Consider the following 16,776-nt stretch of genomic DNA (forward strand, 5'->3'; position numbering starts at 1 on the left):
CATAAATCTCAACCCTGTAAAATATTTTAAGTTTGAAAAACCAAGTACATTTTTTTAAATAAAAAAAGCCTTACCTTATGCAGCCATGTATTAAATATCAGAATACACTTACACTTTGTTTTACTATGAAAGTGATATTTTAATGTTCCTAACTTTTAAATAAATACAACCATATAAAAATGTACAATCCTTTCCTTTTAACATATTCACAGCTCAAGTATGAACGGATGCAAGAGAAAAGCCATTAATATTACTCTTGATACGTCATATTTTAGTTTCAACCCTCATATTTCAACTTTAAGTTATCTCAGCTGCTGGAGACTAAAAGGGTTTATATATTTTAAATTTCAGTTAAACGGTGCCAAGGTCTTTCCACAACTTATCAGAATAACCTACAAATGGAACATTCAACACATTTCTTACCAGGAACGTTCAACCGTAAGCCAATAAGCCATAATAAGTTAACATTTTCAAAATATTGCCATACGCAGCAGATGCCCACACAGGACCGAAAAATATTAATATTACATATATATTGATTATCTCTAGTTACACACCTGCACCATTTCCTATGCTTTTTCTCCAGAGATTCATTCTATCAATTTAGGAAAAATGTGGGGTTTCAAAAATAATTTAGAAGATTAATAGAACATTGGAGTTTTTTCCCCATAGAAGCACAGCCACAGAAAGGTGATGAAGTTTTGTGTTAGCGTTTTAGACCACAGGAAAAACTTTTTTTTAATTAAAAAAAAAAGGTTCTTAAACAGCTGTTTGTCTTGTAAGCTATAAAATGCAAACAAAAATTCATAGAGTACACCGCAGGCTTGTATGTCATATAATTATGACTAATGGGAAGGAATTTAACTTAGTTGAGACAAGCATGCTACAGAGGCAAGACCTGCAGGCTGTTAATTTGATGAGAACATGCATATACTGCAATGGAATCAAATGAAAGATACCAACACTTTGAGAGGCAGAGTGAGTGGATAATTCTTCCAGAGGAGTGACCATTTTCAGCTTCTCTCCTTTTATTAGACAAGGCAAGGGCATGGTCCTTTATGCCTAAAACAAATGCTAAGGATGGTGTACCCCTTTCAAAACAGGCTCCCAATCCGGCCATTTTGTGTCATCTTCCATCCTCTCTCCCTTGCCACTTGCACAAAGGAAGACTCAACTGGCAGGTGACAACCACAATACAGGGAATTATTTTAAGCGCACCTAATGGCTTATGTGGGGACGTGGCTGGCGCTGTGGGTTAAACCACAGAGCCTAAGACTTGCCAATCAGAAGGTTGGCGGTTCGAATCCCCACGACGGGGTGAACTCGCATTGCTCGGTCCCTGCTCATGCCAACCTAGCAGTTCGAAAGCACGTCAAAGTGCAAGTAGATAAATAGGTTCCCGCTCTGGCGGGAAGGTAATTGGCGTTTCCGTGCGCTGCTCTGGTTCGCCAGAAGCAGCTTAGTCATGCTGGCCACATGACCCGGAAGCTGTACGCCGGCTCCTTCGGCCAATAAAGCGAGATGAGCGCTGCAACCCCAGAGTCGGCCACAACTGGACCTAATGGTCAGGAGTCCTTTTACCTTTAATGGCTTATGTGTGCCCCACCCCCCCACCGCAAGCAAACTGTCTTTGCTGAGTCAAATTGCTTATCTTACATCTCAAAAGATATAGCCTGTGGATCGGGAGCTCCCATTCAAAACACACACAACTGCAAGGGTCCGCCAGCCTAGTTGCACACTAGGGCTGTGGCCCCACAGTCTGTATTAGCCCCAGACAGCACAGCAATTCGTCGAGGGTGACGGGAATCGCAGTTCAACAACGTCTGAAGGGAACCAGGTTGGCATTGGCTGATATCTGTGTTACGAAATCATATGCCAGCTGCCAAATGGCATTTCTTCCGCATCATGTGAAAATGGCTACATGCTTTTTATCCTTCATTTTAAATGTCTTAGCAATATTCCTGTTCACATCCTTATGGCGATGCTTATTAGCTTTAAGCACCCATCACATATTCCTGCACGATACAGACTGAAATTTTGTAAAATGAGGACGGGCTGAGAAAGGAAAATCTGATGCTCGCTCAGACAAGTTCCGCATGCCGTCTAAAAATACCAGCGAGCGGTTTATGGAACCTAAGGAAGAATAGTGGAGATTAAAAATTAAAGGATGACGTTAATGTTATTCTGGTGCTAGGATTCTGCAGTAAAACCTAACACACGTCTAGTTAACGTCCGGAAAGAGAATCACCTGGTAATCTGCAAATGGCCCGTTCCTCTATTTTTCTATAGATCCAGCGCCGAGGACCTTCTGGCAGTTCCCTCATTGCGAGAAGTGAGGTTACAGGGAACCAGGCAGAGGGCCTTCTCGGTAGTGGCACCCACCCTGTGGAACACCTTCCCTTCAGATGTGAAGGAAATAAGGAGCTATACTATCTTTAAAAGACATCTGAAGGCAGCCCTGTTCAGGGAAGTTTTTAATATTTAATGCTGTACTGTTTTTAACACTTGATTGGGAGCCGTCCAGAGTGGCTGGGGAAATAATAATAATAATAATAATAATAATAATAATAATTTATTATTTATACCCCGCCCATCTGGCTGGGCCTCCCCAGCCACTCTGGGCGGCTTCCATAGAAACCAAAAATACAGTAAAATATCACACGTTAAAAACTTCCCTGAAACTCAGCCAGATGGGCGGGGTATAAATAATAAATTATTATTATTATTATTATTATTATTATTATTATTATGCGACTATGATTTGACCACTTCTGGAGGCAGTATGCCTTTGAACAGCAGCTGCTGGGAACCACAGACAAGATGAAGGCTGATGCACTGGGGTTGCTTGTGGACCTCCTATGGGCATCTGGGTGGACTAGAGGGGTCTCTGGCCTAATGCAGCAGGACCTGGATAGCTCAGCTGGTTAGAGCCGGCTTCCTCAACCTCAGCCTTCCAGAAGTTTTGAGACTACGATTTCCAGCACCCCTGACCACTGGTCCTGCTAGCTAAGGATCATGGGAGTTGTAGGCCAAAAACATCTGGAGGGCCGAGGTTGAGGAAGCCTGGGTTAGAGTGCGGTGCTGATCACGCCAAGGTTGCCGGTTCAATCCCCACATGGGATAGCTGCCTATTCCTGCTTTGCAGAGGGGCTGGACTAGATGATCCTCAGTGTCCCTTCCAATGCTATAATTCTAAGATTCTATTATTCTTACGTTCTTATGAATGCTACACAGCCAGTTATAGATGAAATGCAAAAGCAGTATTATAATGCATTATCTGAAATAGGCTACTTATCAAAGGAAAAATAATAATAATACGGACGTCACTTAAGATCCAAAAGAGGTGTTATGAAAAGGATATTGGCTCCTCCCTAGTAACGCCTATGAAAGCCAATGCCTGCTGTGATATCACCATGCTCAGAATTTCCAAGCCTCCACAAGCAGCAGCCAGTAAGGGACAGGGAAAGCGGAGTGTGATGACTTCACGCTTTTTAAAAGCAAACGCTACTAAGAATAGGTTGGGCTGCTGCTCTCAGCTGCAGTTAATGTGTACCTTGAAACACCAAGTTTGAAATGGTCACAGGTCAGTGGAAGAGTGCATGAAAAATGGCCCCAGCTTTAATCCCTGGCATCTCCAGGCAAGGCTGAAAGAGACTCTTGCCTGAAAGCCTCAAGAGCTGCTCCCAGTCAGTACAGATTGTAGACAGTTCTGAGCTAGAAGGAACAATGTTCAGGGTTAGAAACTCAGATATATAAGCTAATCACCAAATGGCATCTTTAACCTGAAGGAGCGTCTCCCCCCCCCCCCCATCATTCTACCCGGACACTGAGGTCCAGCACCAAAGGCCTTCTGGTGGTTTCCTCACTGCGAGAAGCCAAGTTACAGGGAACCAGGCAGAGGGCCTTCTCGGTAGTGGCACCCCCCCCCCTGTGGAACGCCCTCCCACCAGATGTCAAAGAGAACAACAACTACCAGACTTTTCGAAGACATCTGAAGGCAGCCCTGTTTAGGGAAGCTTTTAATGTTTGATGTATTACAGTATTTTAATATTTTTTTTGGAAGCAGCCCAGAGTGGCGGGGAAGCCCAGCCAGATGGGCAAGATATAAATAAATTATTATTATTATTATTATTATTATTATTATTATTATTATTATAGGTTATGGTCACCAAAACAGAATGTCTAGGCGTCTTTTTTCCTCCAATGAGATTTATTATTATTATTATTCATTTCATTTCTGTACCACTTTATATTTTAAAGAAAAAAATTCAAAGCGGTATACAACACATTGAAACATCAAATAAAACAATCCAGAATAAATCAAATTCAAGCTTCAAGGAAAATATTTCAGATCCTTCTCTAAGTGACATTTTTCTTTACCCATATTCATTTACCTACTTAATTCATAGACCTGTCCCATAGAAGAAGTACTCCAGGAAGCCAGGGTGGTGTAGTGCTTAGAGTATCCGACTCGGACCTGGGAGATCAGGGTTTAAATCCCCACTCAGGAAGTTCAGTGGGTGACCTTGGGACACTCAGAGCCTCTTAACCTACCTCACAGGGTCATTGTGAGGATTAACTGAGGAGTGAGGTAAACCCTGTACTCCCAGGAGAAAAAGGTGGGATATACTGTATTTTTCGCTCTATAAGACGCACCAGACCATAAGACGCACCTAGTTTTTGGAGGAGGAAAACAAGAAAAAAAATATATTCTGAATCCCAGAAGCCGGAACAGCAAGAGGGATCTGGCTTCTGGGATAGCCTCTTGCTGTCCTAGCTTCTGGGATAGCCGAGCTCAGCCTCTCCTGGGCAGGGGGAGCCTTCATCTCCCTGCCCGGGAGAGGCTGCACGCGGCTAAGGCAAAGCCTCTTGAGGGCAGCAGGAGGCTCCCCCAAGAACTGCGCTCCCTTTAAAGAGCTTGCGGAGGGTGTGTGCAGCGGCTCTTTAAAGGGAGCGCTGAGCAGAGCCGCCCGCCTGCATTCGCTCTATAAGACGCACACACATTTCCCCTTTCTTTTTAGGAGGGGAAATGTGCATCTTATAGAGCGAAAAAATACGGTGAATGCAATAAATAAGCTCTCCTACTTACCTGCCTAAGAAAGCTGGAGGGGCCAGGCAGATGGAGATGTTAGTCGCCAATGTGGCACAGGGTCAGCACTGGACCCACATCGGTTGCAAAATGTGCCTGGCTAATTTTGAACACTGCCGGTGATTTCATGCAGTAAAAGGCAGAGTCCTGTGTTTCTACTATCCTCTGACAGAATCGTCAGCATTGGAAGGGATCCCAAGTCATTTAGTCCAATCTCCTGAAGTGCAGGAATCCTGCCCACAACCAACCCTGGGTGGGATTGAGCCACTAACCTTCTGGTTGGCAGCCAGGCATACTAACCCACTGTGCCACCAGCCCTACAGCCCTTCCCCAACCACTAGGTTTCGTTCAGCTTGTGATGATACAGTACAAATGTAAGGTAAGGTAATGCTAAGGTAAGATCTTGAGACTGAAGCAAGATGGAAATTACAGTGGTTATTCATTTGCGGAGGAACAGGTGGCGTCTGGCGTCTGATGGACCCATGGTCTGTCCCTAAAGGGGTTTATTAGAGCAGAGTGGAAGAACTGTGTTGGGTTCTACACAGAGTTCTGAGATAAATTCATACTGGTTTGCAGAGATTACCTTAAGCACCTGCGCTTTCTAAGCTAGCAGAGCTTGCCTGAAAGGACAGCCAGCAAATTTATCGGACAGATATTTAAAACAATGCGCTGTGTATCATGCTTACAGAACCTGGTTGTATAAAACAGTAGTCGAACCTTAGCAAATGAAAATAGCTCTCCTTTTCCCGCCCCGCTCTGCCGGCACCCGTTTGCGAGCCTCACTCCTAACACAGCCAGCATACACAAATGAGACGTGACTGGTTTTAAGCTGGGTAACAGTGCCCCCTAATGGGGCTTTTAATAAACAGCCCATTTAAAAAAACAACAACCCCACCTTGCCTCAATTTTCCTTTCAGTTTTTATAACAGCCTTCCTTAATTGCCCGAAATAGATTTATTTTGTAGCTTGTCAAGTAAAAGGAATTGTAGCAGATGAGCCTTCATCTTGAGGGGAAAAGATCCCAATGGAGGCATGTGAGAAAATAATTCAAAGTAATATGCTTTTGAAGCCCCACAGAAAAGCCTTTCCGTTAACAACATAAAAGATAAAAGTTTAAATGAAGAACTATATTGTTTGTTCTAGATTTATTGTCTGCTCTGTCTGAGGAAATTCACAGAGCTGATAAATCTCATTCCCACTCTCTTTGGCAAGTTCACAGTGAGAGTTGACTCCTTATACCCCAAAGGGTTCACAATCAGCAGATGAAAAGCTGCAGAATACCTGCTCGGCATCGGGTTCTTTGGAAAGCCACAATGAAAGCCTCCATGGGGTAGCCTAGTACAGTGGTACCTTGGGTTAAGAACTTAATTCGTTCTGGAGGTCTGTTCTTAACCTGAAACTGTTCTTAACCTGAGGTACCACTTTAGCTAATGGGGCCTCCCGCTGCCGCCACACAATTTCTGTTCTCATCCTGAAGCAAAGTTCTTAACCCGAGGCACTTTTTCTGGCTTAGCGGAGTCTGTAACCTGAGGTACCACTGTATTGGCCATGCATGTGCAGTAGGCTCTCTCCCAAACCACAGAGCCACACCAAGAATGGACAGACATCACTAAGAAACAGGCCCCAAGTACCTGAGAAACCACTGCCTTCCTTATAGACTACTACAGTGGTGCCTCGCAAGACGAAATTAATCCGTTCTGCGAGTCTCTTTGTCTTGCGGTTTTTTCGTCTTGCGAAGCACGGCTATTAGCGGCTATTAGCAGCTTAGCGGCTATTAACGGCTTAGCGGCTTTAAAGAAAAAGGAAACAAACTCACAAGACGTTTCGTCTTGCGAAGCAAGCCCATAGGGAAATTCGTCTTGTGGAACGACTCAAAAAACGGAAAACTCTTTCGTCTTGCGCGTTTTTCGTCTTGCGAGGCATTCGTCTTGCGAGGTACCACTGTACACTTAACCTTTCCAATCTGAGAGCAGCCATTTACAGGTACAAGCCACAATTGCCAGCACAGTGTTAATTTAAGACTGCAGGATAAAGAAGACAACACCACACCATTGAGTGGTGGCCTTTACAGTCATACCCCGGGTTACAGACACTTCAGGTTGCGTTTTTTCGGGTTACCGACCCGCCAAAACCCGGAAGTACCGGATTTTGGGGGTCGCGCATGTGCAGAAGCGCTAAATCGCACTTTGTGCATGCACAGAAGCACCAAATCGCAACCGTGCATGTGCAGACGCGCCGCTGCGGGTTGCGAATATGCATCCCGCATGGATCACGTTCGCAACCTAAGTGTTCACTGTCCTGCATTGAGTGCAGTGTGCTTTTAACATAGGAATAGACAACATGGGCTATCCCTCTCCATAAGCTGCTGCTGGACTCCATCCAGAGTTGGCCAAGGGTCAGGGATGGCAGAGATGCAGCCCGACCAAATTCGGGTACCGCACACTGGCTGCTACCCCTATTTTACAGTTACAAAAGCTTTAAATCTAGTTCCTTGTAGGAGTTTTCTACAGTTTTGGAGAGACAAGTGCTCACTTAATAATCAGGCCAATGTGGGTTTGGGGTCTTGGGAGAGCAGTGTCGGAGGAGATGATTCATCTGAATAGATGATTCATTTCTCAGAGATGATAGTTTTGACAGTACAGTTCCTAAGATCACCATCAAATGGAGTAGAAGGGTTTTCTTGCAAAGTCTAATCTCAGTTTATATAAAAGACTCGCTGCTCAAGAGCTCTAAAAGGCAGTGTGAACAGAACAGACACAGAACTGCATTACAAAGTTAGCACCTCATAAGCATTTGTGCTCCTGAAGACTTCAGCATCCTTCACATTCATCTCTGCCCACTTCCCACCAGGCAAGTTAGCAGTCCTCGGGATATGGGGAGAATTTAAAAACCAGCAAAGCTTGCCTACAGACATTTCTGGATTCAAAAAGTGGAGCCATGGTGTTCCACATGGCCTCCTCTCCCCCCAGTAACCCCCCCTCTTTTTTATGTACCCATTTCTCTTTTTCAACCTCTATCTCTACATGGTAAGGCCTATAGATCTGCTTCTGTATGAAATTTTTGATTTAGTTCTGTACCTGAAGTGTTATTTCATGCCCCAAAATGAAGGGTATGGCTCTGTGGTCTAGAAACATGTTCCACTTACATGTCTGATGCAACCTTAACAATTCAGATCGCACTGTTAAGATTGAAATGGGACGGTTTGCACACTCACATCAAACCATAATTAAAAAGAAACAGTGGCTCAATGTGAACATGCAGACTTTGCCACGTGAACAATTTTACTATAAATGTATGGAATGTTTGCTTTGATTTTTCCAAGCGTTCTGAAGTTGCTCAGGCTACTTTCGTAAGGGCCAGGATCGAAAAAGATACGTGCATACAGCAGGAACCGAGAGCCCGGAGTCAACAAATGTTGTGGCTCCATCATCCCCGATCACTGAGCATGCTGGCCAGTGCTGATGGGAGCTGGAATATAGCAACATCAACCGGGAGGACGTGACACAGATTTGCCACCTCCAGTGTACAGCTGGAGCTTTGCTAACACTTTCTGCCTCACATGCAGATATCCCCCCCTTCCCCATTGCCAAGGGAGTTTGTCTTCTCCAAGTGTGAGCATGCACACAGATACTGCCAGGTGCTACAAGTTCTCTTCACTGTCTTCCTCTCTTCTCAGGTTATATAAATAAATACACTACCGAGATTCAGATTCTGCTTAATAAAACCAAACCCAAGTGGTTTACAAAAATGATACATAACACTACTAAGAGAGTGCCAGTAAAATCAATGATTTGGAAACAAGTAGACAAAAACAAAATTATCAAAATAAAGATAAAACCAACAGTTATATACATGCGGCAGGTAGGCTTGCCTAAAGAGAGAAGCTTTTAGCAGGCCTTGTAAACAGTACACCCAAGGCGACTGCCTAGTATTCATAGGCAGAGAGTTCAAGAAGGTTAAGCTACTTGGGTGCTATTCAGAGAAATCATTCCAACAGCACAAGGATTTTTAGCTGTGCAATGGAGCTTCCCCTCTCCTTCCTCTTCCCACAAGCCTCCAAAATCTGTCCTCCCAGATTTCTCCAAGCCCTTCAGAGCAGATTTGGGGAAGGCGCGGCGCATGTGTGTAGAAAATGGGGGGAAAATAGTGGTGCAACTGACTTCCGACAGGCACACAGAGTGCGAACAAAACTGAGTATATGGGAGGGGGGCTCGTTTAATTTCACTGCACACAGGTGGTGTAGTGACAATAAAGGTTTCTTATTATTTTTTATATTTATTTTATTTAAAAATTGAGTATGCAGAAAACTTTATGCTAATGGAGCATGTGCACTGGCTACCAGCCTTAGTCCTTCCTTTCAAACTTCTCAATTATTCCAATCTACCCTCCCTTCCCCATCCCCCATATGCTGCTCCTCACAATATTTGCTCTAGGCAGGTACAACCTTCTGCTTACACCTAAGAATGCCCTCTGTACTCCTCTCTCCCAAATCCCTTCTCCCTAGCAGAGTCCTTCATACATTACAATTGCTCCTCCACCTGACACTGAATGTTATTATTACACTGAGGTGCCTCCCTGAGACACGTCTGGCCGCTTCATTTTGCTCTGCTTTCCTCCCAAACATGCCCCATTTCTACCTTGAGCCTGCAAGCCTGGGGGCAGGCCGCTTGACTTGCAATTTTCGTCCCTAGTTATTTTAGGGATCGTCATCATCTATCTTTGGAACACGGGTGGCACTGTGGGTTAAACCACAGAGCCTAGGACTTGCTGATCAGAAGGTCGGCAGTTCGAATCCCCACGACGGGGTGAGCTCCCGTTGCTCGGTCCCTGCTCCTGCCAACCTAGCAGTTTGAAAGCACATCAAAGTGCAAGTAGATAAATAGGTACCGCTCCAGCGGGAAGGTAAACGGTGTTTCCGTGCGCTGCTCTGGTTCACCAGAAGTGGCTTAGTCATGCTGGCCAATAAAGCGAGATGAGCGCCGCAACCCCAAAGTCGGCCACGACTGGACCTAATGGTCAGGGGTCCCTTTACCTTTACCATCATCTATCTTATTCTTAACCATTTGCCAGTAGGAAGAAAGAGCAATCCAAAGTGTCTGCACAGATCTGAAATCTGAATAGGAGACGCTTAGATTTTACATAAAGCTGCATGTTAGGGACCCAGGGCTAAGACTGCAAAAATTACAGTACTGCTGTGCATGCCTACCCGGCTGAAATGGGATTGGTTACCCTGCTGCTACTTTTCTAGGGCCTTCAAGGCCAAGACAGAATCTGAAAACATGCAGCTTTCATTTTTTTTTAAGAAGTCACAAATCCTCTTGACTGCAGAGGCATATTTTAATAGGCAATGGCACATTTGGAATGTATTTCTCGGTGTCAAACAAGATACCCACCCCTAATTTTTACAGTTTTTATGTATGCGATTTTCTCAGCTTATGCTAGAAAACCTTGAGTTAAGAATTTATCAGAGCCCAGGAGATAAATTTAGATACAAGACACAACACAGTAGAGAAACTGATTGTGTTGGAGTAACAATAATTTTCAGCAAAGAAGAACAATGGTCCATGGAGATACTAAGAAAGACGCAAATGCTTTCTGATTTAGGAACAATATATAAAATGCTAGCTTTTTTAAAATCAACAGGTATAAGCAAAGTTAACCAGATCTTTAGAACAGCAATATGAATTTTCTTTGTAAATGCCACCTATATTTATCGTTTTGCACTTCAAAGCTCAAAATGTACAAAATTTACAAGGAATAATAGCATGTATAACCCAAGGCACCATATCTTCTTTATTTCAGTGACAATTATAGCAGCTAGGTAGAACAGTATTAGCCCCATAGGTTGGGGCAGCAACTAAGATTGAGACTTACCTAAGACCATCTTGTGAATTCATGAAGAGGGTTTCTAAACTGAGGTAGTTATGGTAGAAACTGAAGCAGAACACTTCTGGCTTTGCCCACCACTTGTCCCCCTAGGGCAGGCATGTCCAACAGGTAGAGCTTAACAACACTGTCCTGCTGAACCCCTAAAAAGAGGGATTTCCTCCTCCCTAAAAATAGCTTAACAACTTACCCCAAAAAAGGGGGTAGATCACTACCAGTTTTAAACTCTGTGAGTAGATCGCAGTCTCTTGGGAGTTGGCCACCCCTGACCTAGGGTATCCAACATCTGGAGGGCTCCAGATGTTGGATTTGTTCATCCAACAATGAACAAATATTCTTGTTGTGTTTCCACAGATAACTCTGATCTCATGGCAATGCTACCATACAGTTCCAGACATTGTTGGGGCTAAGAAACTGAGATCTTCCTCTGAGGCTCTTCTTCGTGTGCCTTCCCCACGAGAAGTCCAGAGGGAAGCAACATCAGAGCAGGCCTTTTCTGCAGTGGCTCCCCATTTTTAGAATGCGCTCCTCAGGGAGGTTCGGCTGGTGCCTTCATTATACACCTTTAGGAGCCAGGCAAAAATGTTCCTCTTCAACCAGGTCTTTGGCTGATAGACATTGGATCACCTTTTAAATGTGTTGTGTGTGTGTTATCGGTTTGTTTTTGTTCTTATTTTTATTACTTTTTTATATATATTGTAATTTTATGTTGTTTTTTATGTTGTGAACCAACCTGAAATCTACAGATAAAGGGTAATATACCAATTTAATGAACAAGAAACAACTGAACTGTTCATACAGCTTCTGATGAAGAAGACTTCTCCAAAATGCATTGGGCTAAATAAACAGTGCATTAACAGAAGAGCTGGAGATCGCCTTCTTCTTGTTGCCGTTTCTTTGATGCTTGCTCCCTCTTCCTGCCCCCCACCCCTGCTTAAAAACAAAAGAATTCCTTCTGGACCAAGCTTCACCCAATCCAACATGCTTTTCAAGTGGCCCAATAACCAGTAGGCAGCACAACAGAATGGGCCAGCGATACACCAGAGGACCTTGGTGTGCTTTTCTGCCTGTCTCTGCCTTACATTACATATACCTCTCAAACAGAGGAGGCAGCCAATGGGGTGTTCTCTTGAAGCTGCGGGACTACATCTCCCATCATTCCAGACCACTGGTCGTGCAGGCTGGGCCTTATGGGAGTTGGAGTCTCAGCTCCACTTTGACGGCCACCACATTGGCTACCCCTGTACTAAAGACACTTATTTCCCCAAGGAGAACCTACCTAATAGAACATATTAGTGGTAGGTTCCTTCTCCCATATGGTCTCCAATTTACAGTGTTTTCAGCAGATGTGATAGCCCCAGAACAAGACTTTAAACATGATTATTATGAATTGTTACCTTCATCAAAGTCGGCGTCATCCTCTGTATGCTGGGGGAACGGAAAGCAGTTGGTGATTTCGAGCCTGTCTTCCACCACTAGCCCCAGCAGCACACCCTGGACCACTTCATTGCCCTGGCCTTCTTCCTGGTAATGCTTGATGATCTTCAGCACTACCTGAAAATACAGATTTGAAGAGCCTCGTTTAGAACAGATCATTCAGTTCAACTAGCAGATAGTTTCCCAAGAAATACAGGGGACAGAGCCAAACATGAATAACTGAAGCATTCCACTGTCCAAAGTTTGACACCACGTCCAGACAATCTAAATATACTAATAAAATTAAGAAGAATAAGAGCAGGTCCAGGACATATGAATCAAAGAGACGTTAAGACATCCCATGTGCTTTGTCCTGCATACTTGCTCAAAACAAGAATAAAGTAGAGGATTTGAAATTAAATTTTTACCTTAACTATAGGGTTAGGAAATGGACTTGCTCTAATGGAAAAGCAACACAGAAATATAACATGTCAACTACATGGAGATCAGTCCTCACGAGAGTCGAGGAATCTAGCAAAGATAATCATAGCAAAAGCAAATTTTCAAGCCACCTGGCCCCAAAATGGCAACTAGGAATTTCTCCTTTGGCAACTGCAATCTTGTTTTAACAAGCCATTTGACACCTAGTTTATGTATCTGAGTTTCTAACACTGCTCACACAGCTAGCAAATACTGGAAACAGTGTTCACCTCAACGTGAAGTAAACAGCCCCTGTAGCCTGAGAGTCAGAGGTGATGGATGGATGCCAGAGTGTTCTCCCAATCTCGGCTTATCCCTTGAACTCTCCTATGAGGTTCATACAATTTCTTATTAATCGCCCCAGCCCCTGCACTGGTGGCATGCATTTTAAATCGGCTAAATTACAACTTTCAACTGGAGCCTTATGCTTGGAATTAATTTAGCAGAGCCATCTAACCCCCCTAAAAAACATTAGGGGCAACACAAATTGGTCCTGTTATATGACATAACTGGGAATAGTGAACTTGTCTAGTGAGAAGGATGGCAGCAGGAGGCTCCAACCCACCATTTTCACTCGGATTATTTATTTATTGTTTATTTAATTTCTACGACACCCTTCATCCGAGCATTGCAGGGTGAATTACAAGATAAAAACCACAAAAATGCATACCATTGTAACAAACAAAGGCAATAACCTCCCCACACCCAAGCAGATGTCTGCATGAAGCAGCAGTAGGGACCCTGCAGCCCTCTCGATGTTGCTGACTAAAATGTCCATCGTCACCACTGGTTATGCTCACTGAGACTGATGGAACATGGGCGTCCAAGATCACCTGACAAGCCACAGGATCACCAACCCTGGCATAAAGGACTATGTGTGAACATACCTGAATCAAATCAGGAGGCAACATGATCCTGGAAGTTAACAGTACTGTATGCGTGTCATGAAGAAATGAGTTTTGCTCCCTCTCTCCTAATGTTGCAACTCATGAATGTTGGAAGATTTAGGACAAAAGAAAGCACTTCGCCGCACAGTGCACAGATCAACAGGAATTCGCTCCCACAAGAGGCAGTGCTGACCACCAACTTGGATGGCTTGAAAAGAGGATTAAAGAAATCCCTTGAAAGTAAGGCTATCAATGGCTACTAGCTCCACTAGTTCGACCACCACTCTTGGAGGCAGTCATGCTTCTGAATACCAGTGGCTGGAAACCCCAGGAGGTGAGTGTGATGTGGCGCACAGGTCCTGTTTGTGGGATTCCCACAGGCATTTGGTTGGCCACTGTGAGAGCAGGATGCTGAACTAGGTGGGCCATTGGGCTAATCCAGCAGGGATATTCTTATGTTCAAGCAGTAGTGTAGCAGTCCCAGAACTGGGTCCATGCCTAGGGACCCCACTGCAGCCCCATTGTTCAAGGATGACACCTCCCGGCTTTTGCAGTGAGACAACCAAGGCTGCTCCACGCAGCCGAACCTGGAGAAATGGCCTCTGGCTTGTGCCGTATGCATCACAGCGTCAGCCAATGAGCTGCAGAGGCACGAAGCGCACATGGGTGGTGGGAGGAATAGCCAAAAGGGGGAAAGCATCTCCTCTTTGCCTCGCCCCTGCCCAGAAGTTTTTTGCAAGTCCCCACTTGCAAGCTATCTAACATTGCAACATGACAGCGGCAAGACATTTTTACATTCTCCAAGCTGCATCGCTATCAATCACTTTTACTCTCCCTTTGTAAGTGCCTAGGTCTGCAGGAAATAAAGCTATTGAGCTTTGTACCTTTACAACATGTGCTATTAATCTTGTGTAAGCAGCACTGAAGGCTTATTGATCTGTCAAAGAAACCAGGTACGCAGACGGAAGGCCTGGACCATTCTTTTTTCCTTTAAGGGCATCCGTGTCCTTAACAGGGCACCGCCATGGCCTGTGAGACTGCAAGTCAGTCTGCACTGTGACAAGCACAGGCTCTTACAATCCTTAGGGTGGTTTGACCAAAATGAAGTTTAAGGTTTTGAAAAGCAGTGCCGAAAGCGGCTGATCTAAATGTGGAGTGCCATTGTACCCGTTCCACGAGGCAAGTTTATTGCCATGGAAACTGCCGAACAATTCCACTGTAGAAACATTTCTGAAACAGGTGCCCTGAGATTCCAATTCTCCGAGCTCCAGAGAATGCGGGCACTCAATACCGTTACACTGCAAACATCAGGGCACAGTAATAAAATCCAAGAATTTCCTAGCCGAGCTGTTGGTGGTTCTTTCTCCCCTTTCAACCTTAAACAAAACAGGTTCAGAGTTTGCACTGTTAAAAAAAAAACAATTTATGATGGCTTTCTTTAATCAATGGATCACATTTTAAATTCCGCCTTTCTTCCAAGGAACTCACATTGTCAGACATGGTTCTTCCCCTTCAACCCTCCATATTTTATCCTTTCAACAAACATGTGATGTCAATTCAGCTGGGAGATAAGCCTCCCATCCACTGCAGAATCTCCCACCACATGTTATCACTGAATATTTCAGGGGACGATATCTAAAAAGCCAGAATGAGCCTCATGGCAGAACAGGGATTGCACCTGTTTTCCTTGGTTCCAGTCCAGTACTCTATCCAAGGGGTGGAGACTCTATGGTCCTCCAGATGTTGCTTGACTCCAACTCTCATCAACCTCTGACAGCATGACCAATAATCAGGGATGAGGGGAACTGGAGTCCAACACGTGGAGATTCTTCACCCTGCATTATCCACTACACCATACTGGCTGTCCAAAACAGATGACAAAAATACAGTCTCTCTGATAACATATTCTCAGACATGAGAAGATGAGGCTCCTTAAACCTATTTTATTCTTCAAGACTTAAGACTCTAAATTTTAGAAACACAATAAAGAAATGAGCATATAGTAAAACCAACACTTAGCATACAGCTAAGGAAGACAAACAAGGAGGGACAGAGTCAAATGGGAAACCCAGTAAGTGTTTTTTATAAAGGACAGCCAACGTTAAAGAGCTAGAGAAGGTTGAGCCTCGCAAAAATAATTATTTCTCATGTTGCTTCTTGTTTTCCTGTTTGGATCATGACTTTCCCACCAGCTGCTGGAGGAAAAAGGTGAGTTGGGGCAGAAGGAGGAACAACACCTATTGTCACAATGAAAAGTACATTCACAACAGGAATTCTATAAGTGATTGGGATATAGCCTCTTTCTGTACCCAGAAACTATCTCCTGGCAGGGCTACAGCTATGGAAGAGGAGAAACCATACAAATATATGATTTTAAAAAGAGGAGTCCCCAAATGCATGTTTCAGTTAAAGGTGGATCCCTTGACTGAAAACATTGAAGGCTACTGGCCTAGAGGGCTTTAAGCTCTACCAAGGAGTAGGTCAATGAAGCACAAAGTTTCTTAAGAAGCAGGTGTCCATAAACTAAGAGTTCCTGGGTTACCAGCAGTGCCTAGAAATGTAATTCTATCAGGAAAAGCTTCTACTAAATTCTGCCTGAAGCATAACAAGAAGCGGAAAAAACAGAGGCAGAGTATGTTTCTTTCAAAACAGAATCAGGCTGCATCTTTTGCCAGGACACAACAGCAGTGTCCTACAACAGGCCCATATGCTGCCTTCCTCCCAGTTGGAGGGCTTCCATCTTCACAGTCTCACCCTCAAACCAATGGATTCAAACTCTTAGAAAGGAGATTCCGAATAAATATCAGGAAGAACATTTCTGACAGGAGAACGGACTCCCTCGGGACGTTGTGGCTTCTCCTCCATTGGAAGTTTTTAAGCAGAGGTTGAATAAGCTATCTGTCATGGTTCCTGCACTGCAGGGGGTTGGACGATGACAAATGGGGAGTCATTCCACACCCACAATGCCACAATTTTTTCCTGCAAGATTAGGGGTTCCAAGGTTGAACCTGTGTCCTC

At 44.2% G+C, this 16,776-nt stretch overlaps 1 protein-coding gene and 1 long non-coding RNA gene across 2 annotated transcripts in view; one reads left to right on the plus strand and one right to left on the minus strand.

Annotated features, from left to right (window-relative positions):
- Window positions 1-16,776, plus strand: part of LOC307220591 — a 360,378-nt gene that overhangs the window by 281,404 nt on the left and 62,198 nt on the right. The gene's annotated exons all lie outside the window — the stretch shown is intronic.
- EIF3H (eukaryotic translation initiation factor 3 subunit H) overlaps window positions 1-16,776 on the minus strand; it is a 74,734-nt gene that overhangs the window by 48,794 nt on the left and 9,164 nt on the right. The window contains exon 2 of the mRNA XM_079984429.1: window positions 12,373-12,529. Within this exon, the coding sequence (XP_079840555.1) occupies window positions 12,373-12,529 (157 nt within the window). The remainder of the gene's footprint in view (window positions 1-12,372; window positions 12,530-16,776) is intronic.

The sequence above is a fragment of the Podarcis cretensis genome (assembly GCF_951804945.1).
Source record: "Podarcis cretensis genome assembly, chromosome: 7".
NCBI lineage: Eukaryota > Metazoa > Chordata > Lepidosauria > Squamata > Lacertidae > Podarcis > Podarcis cretensis.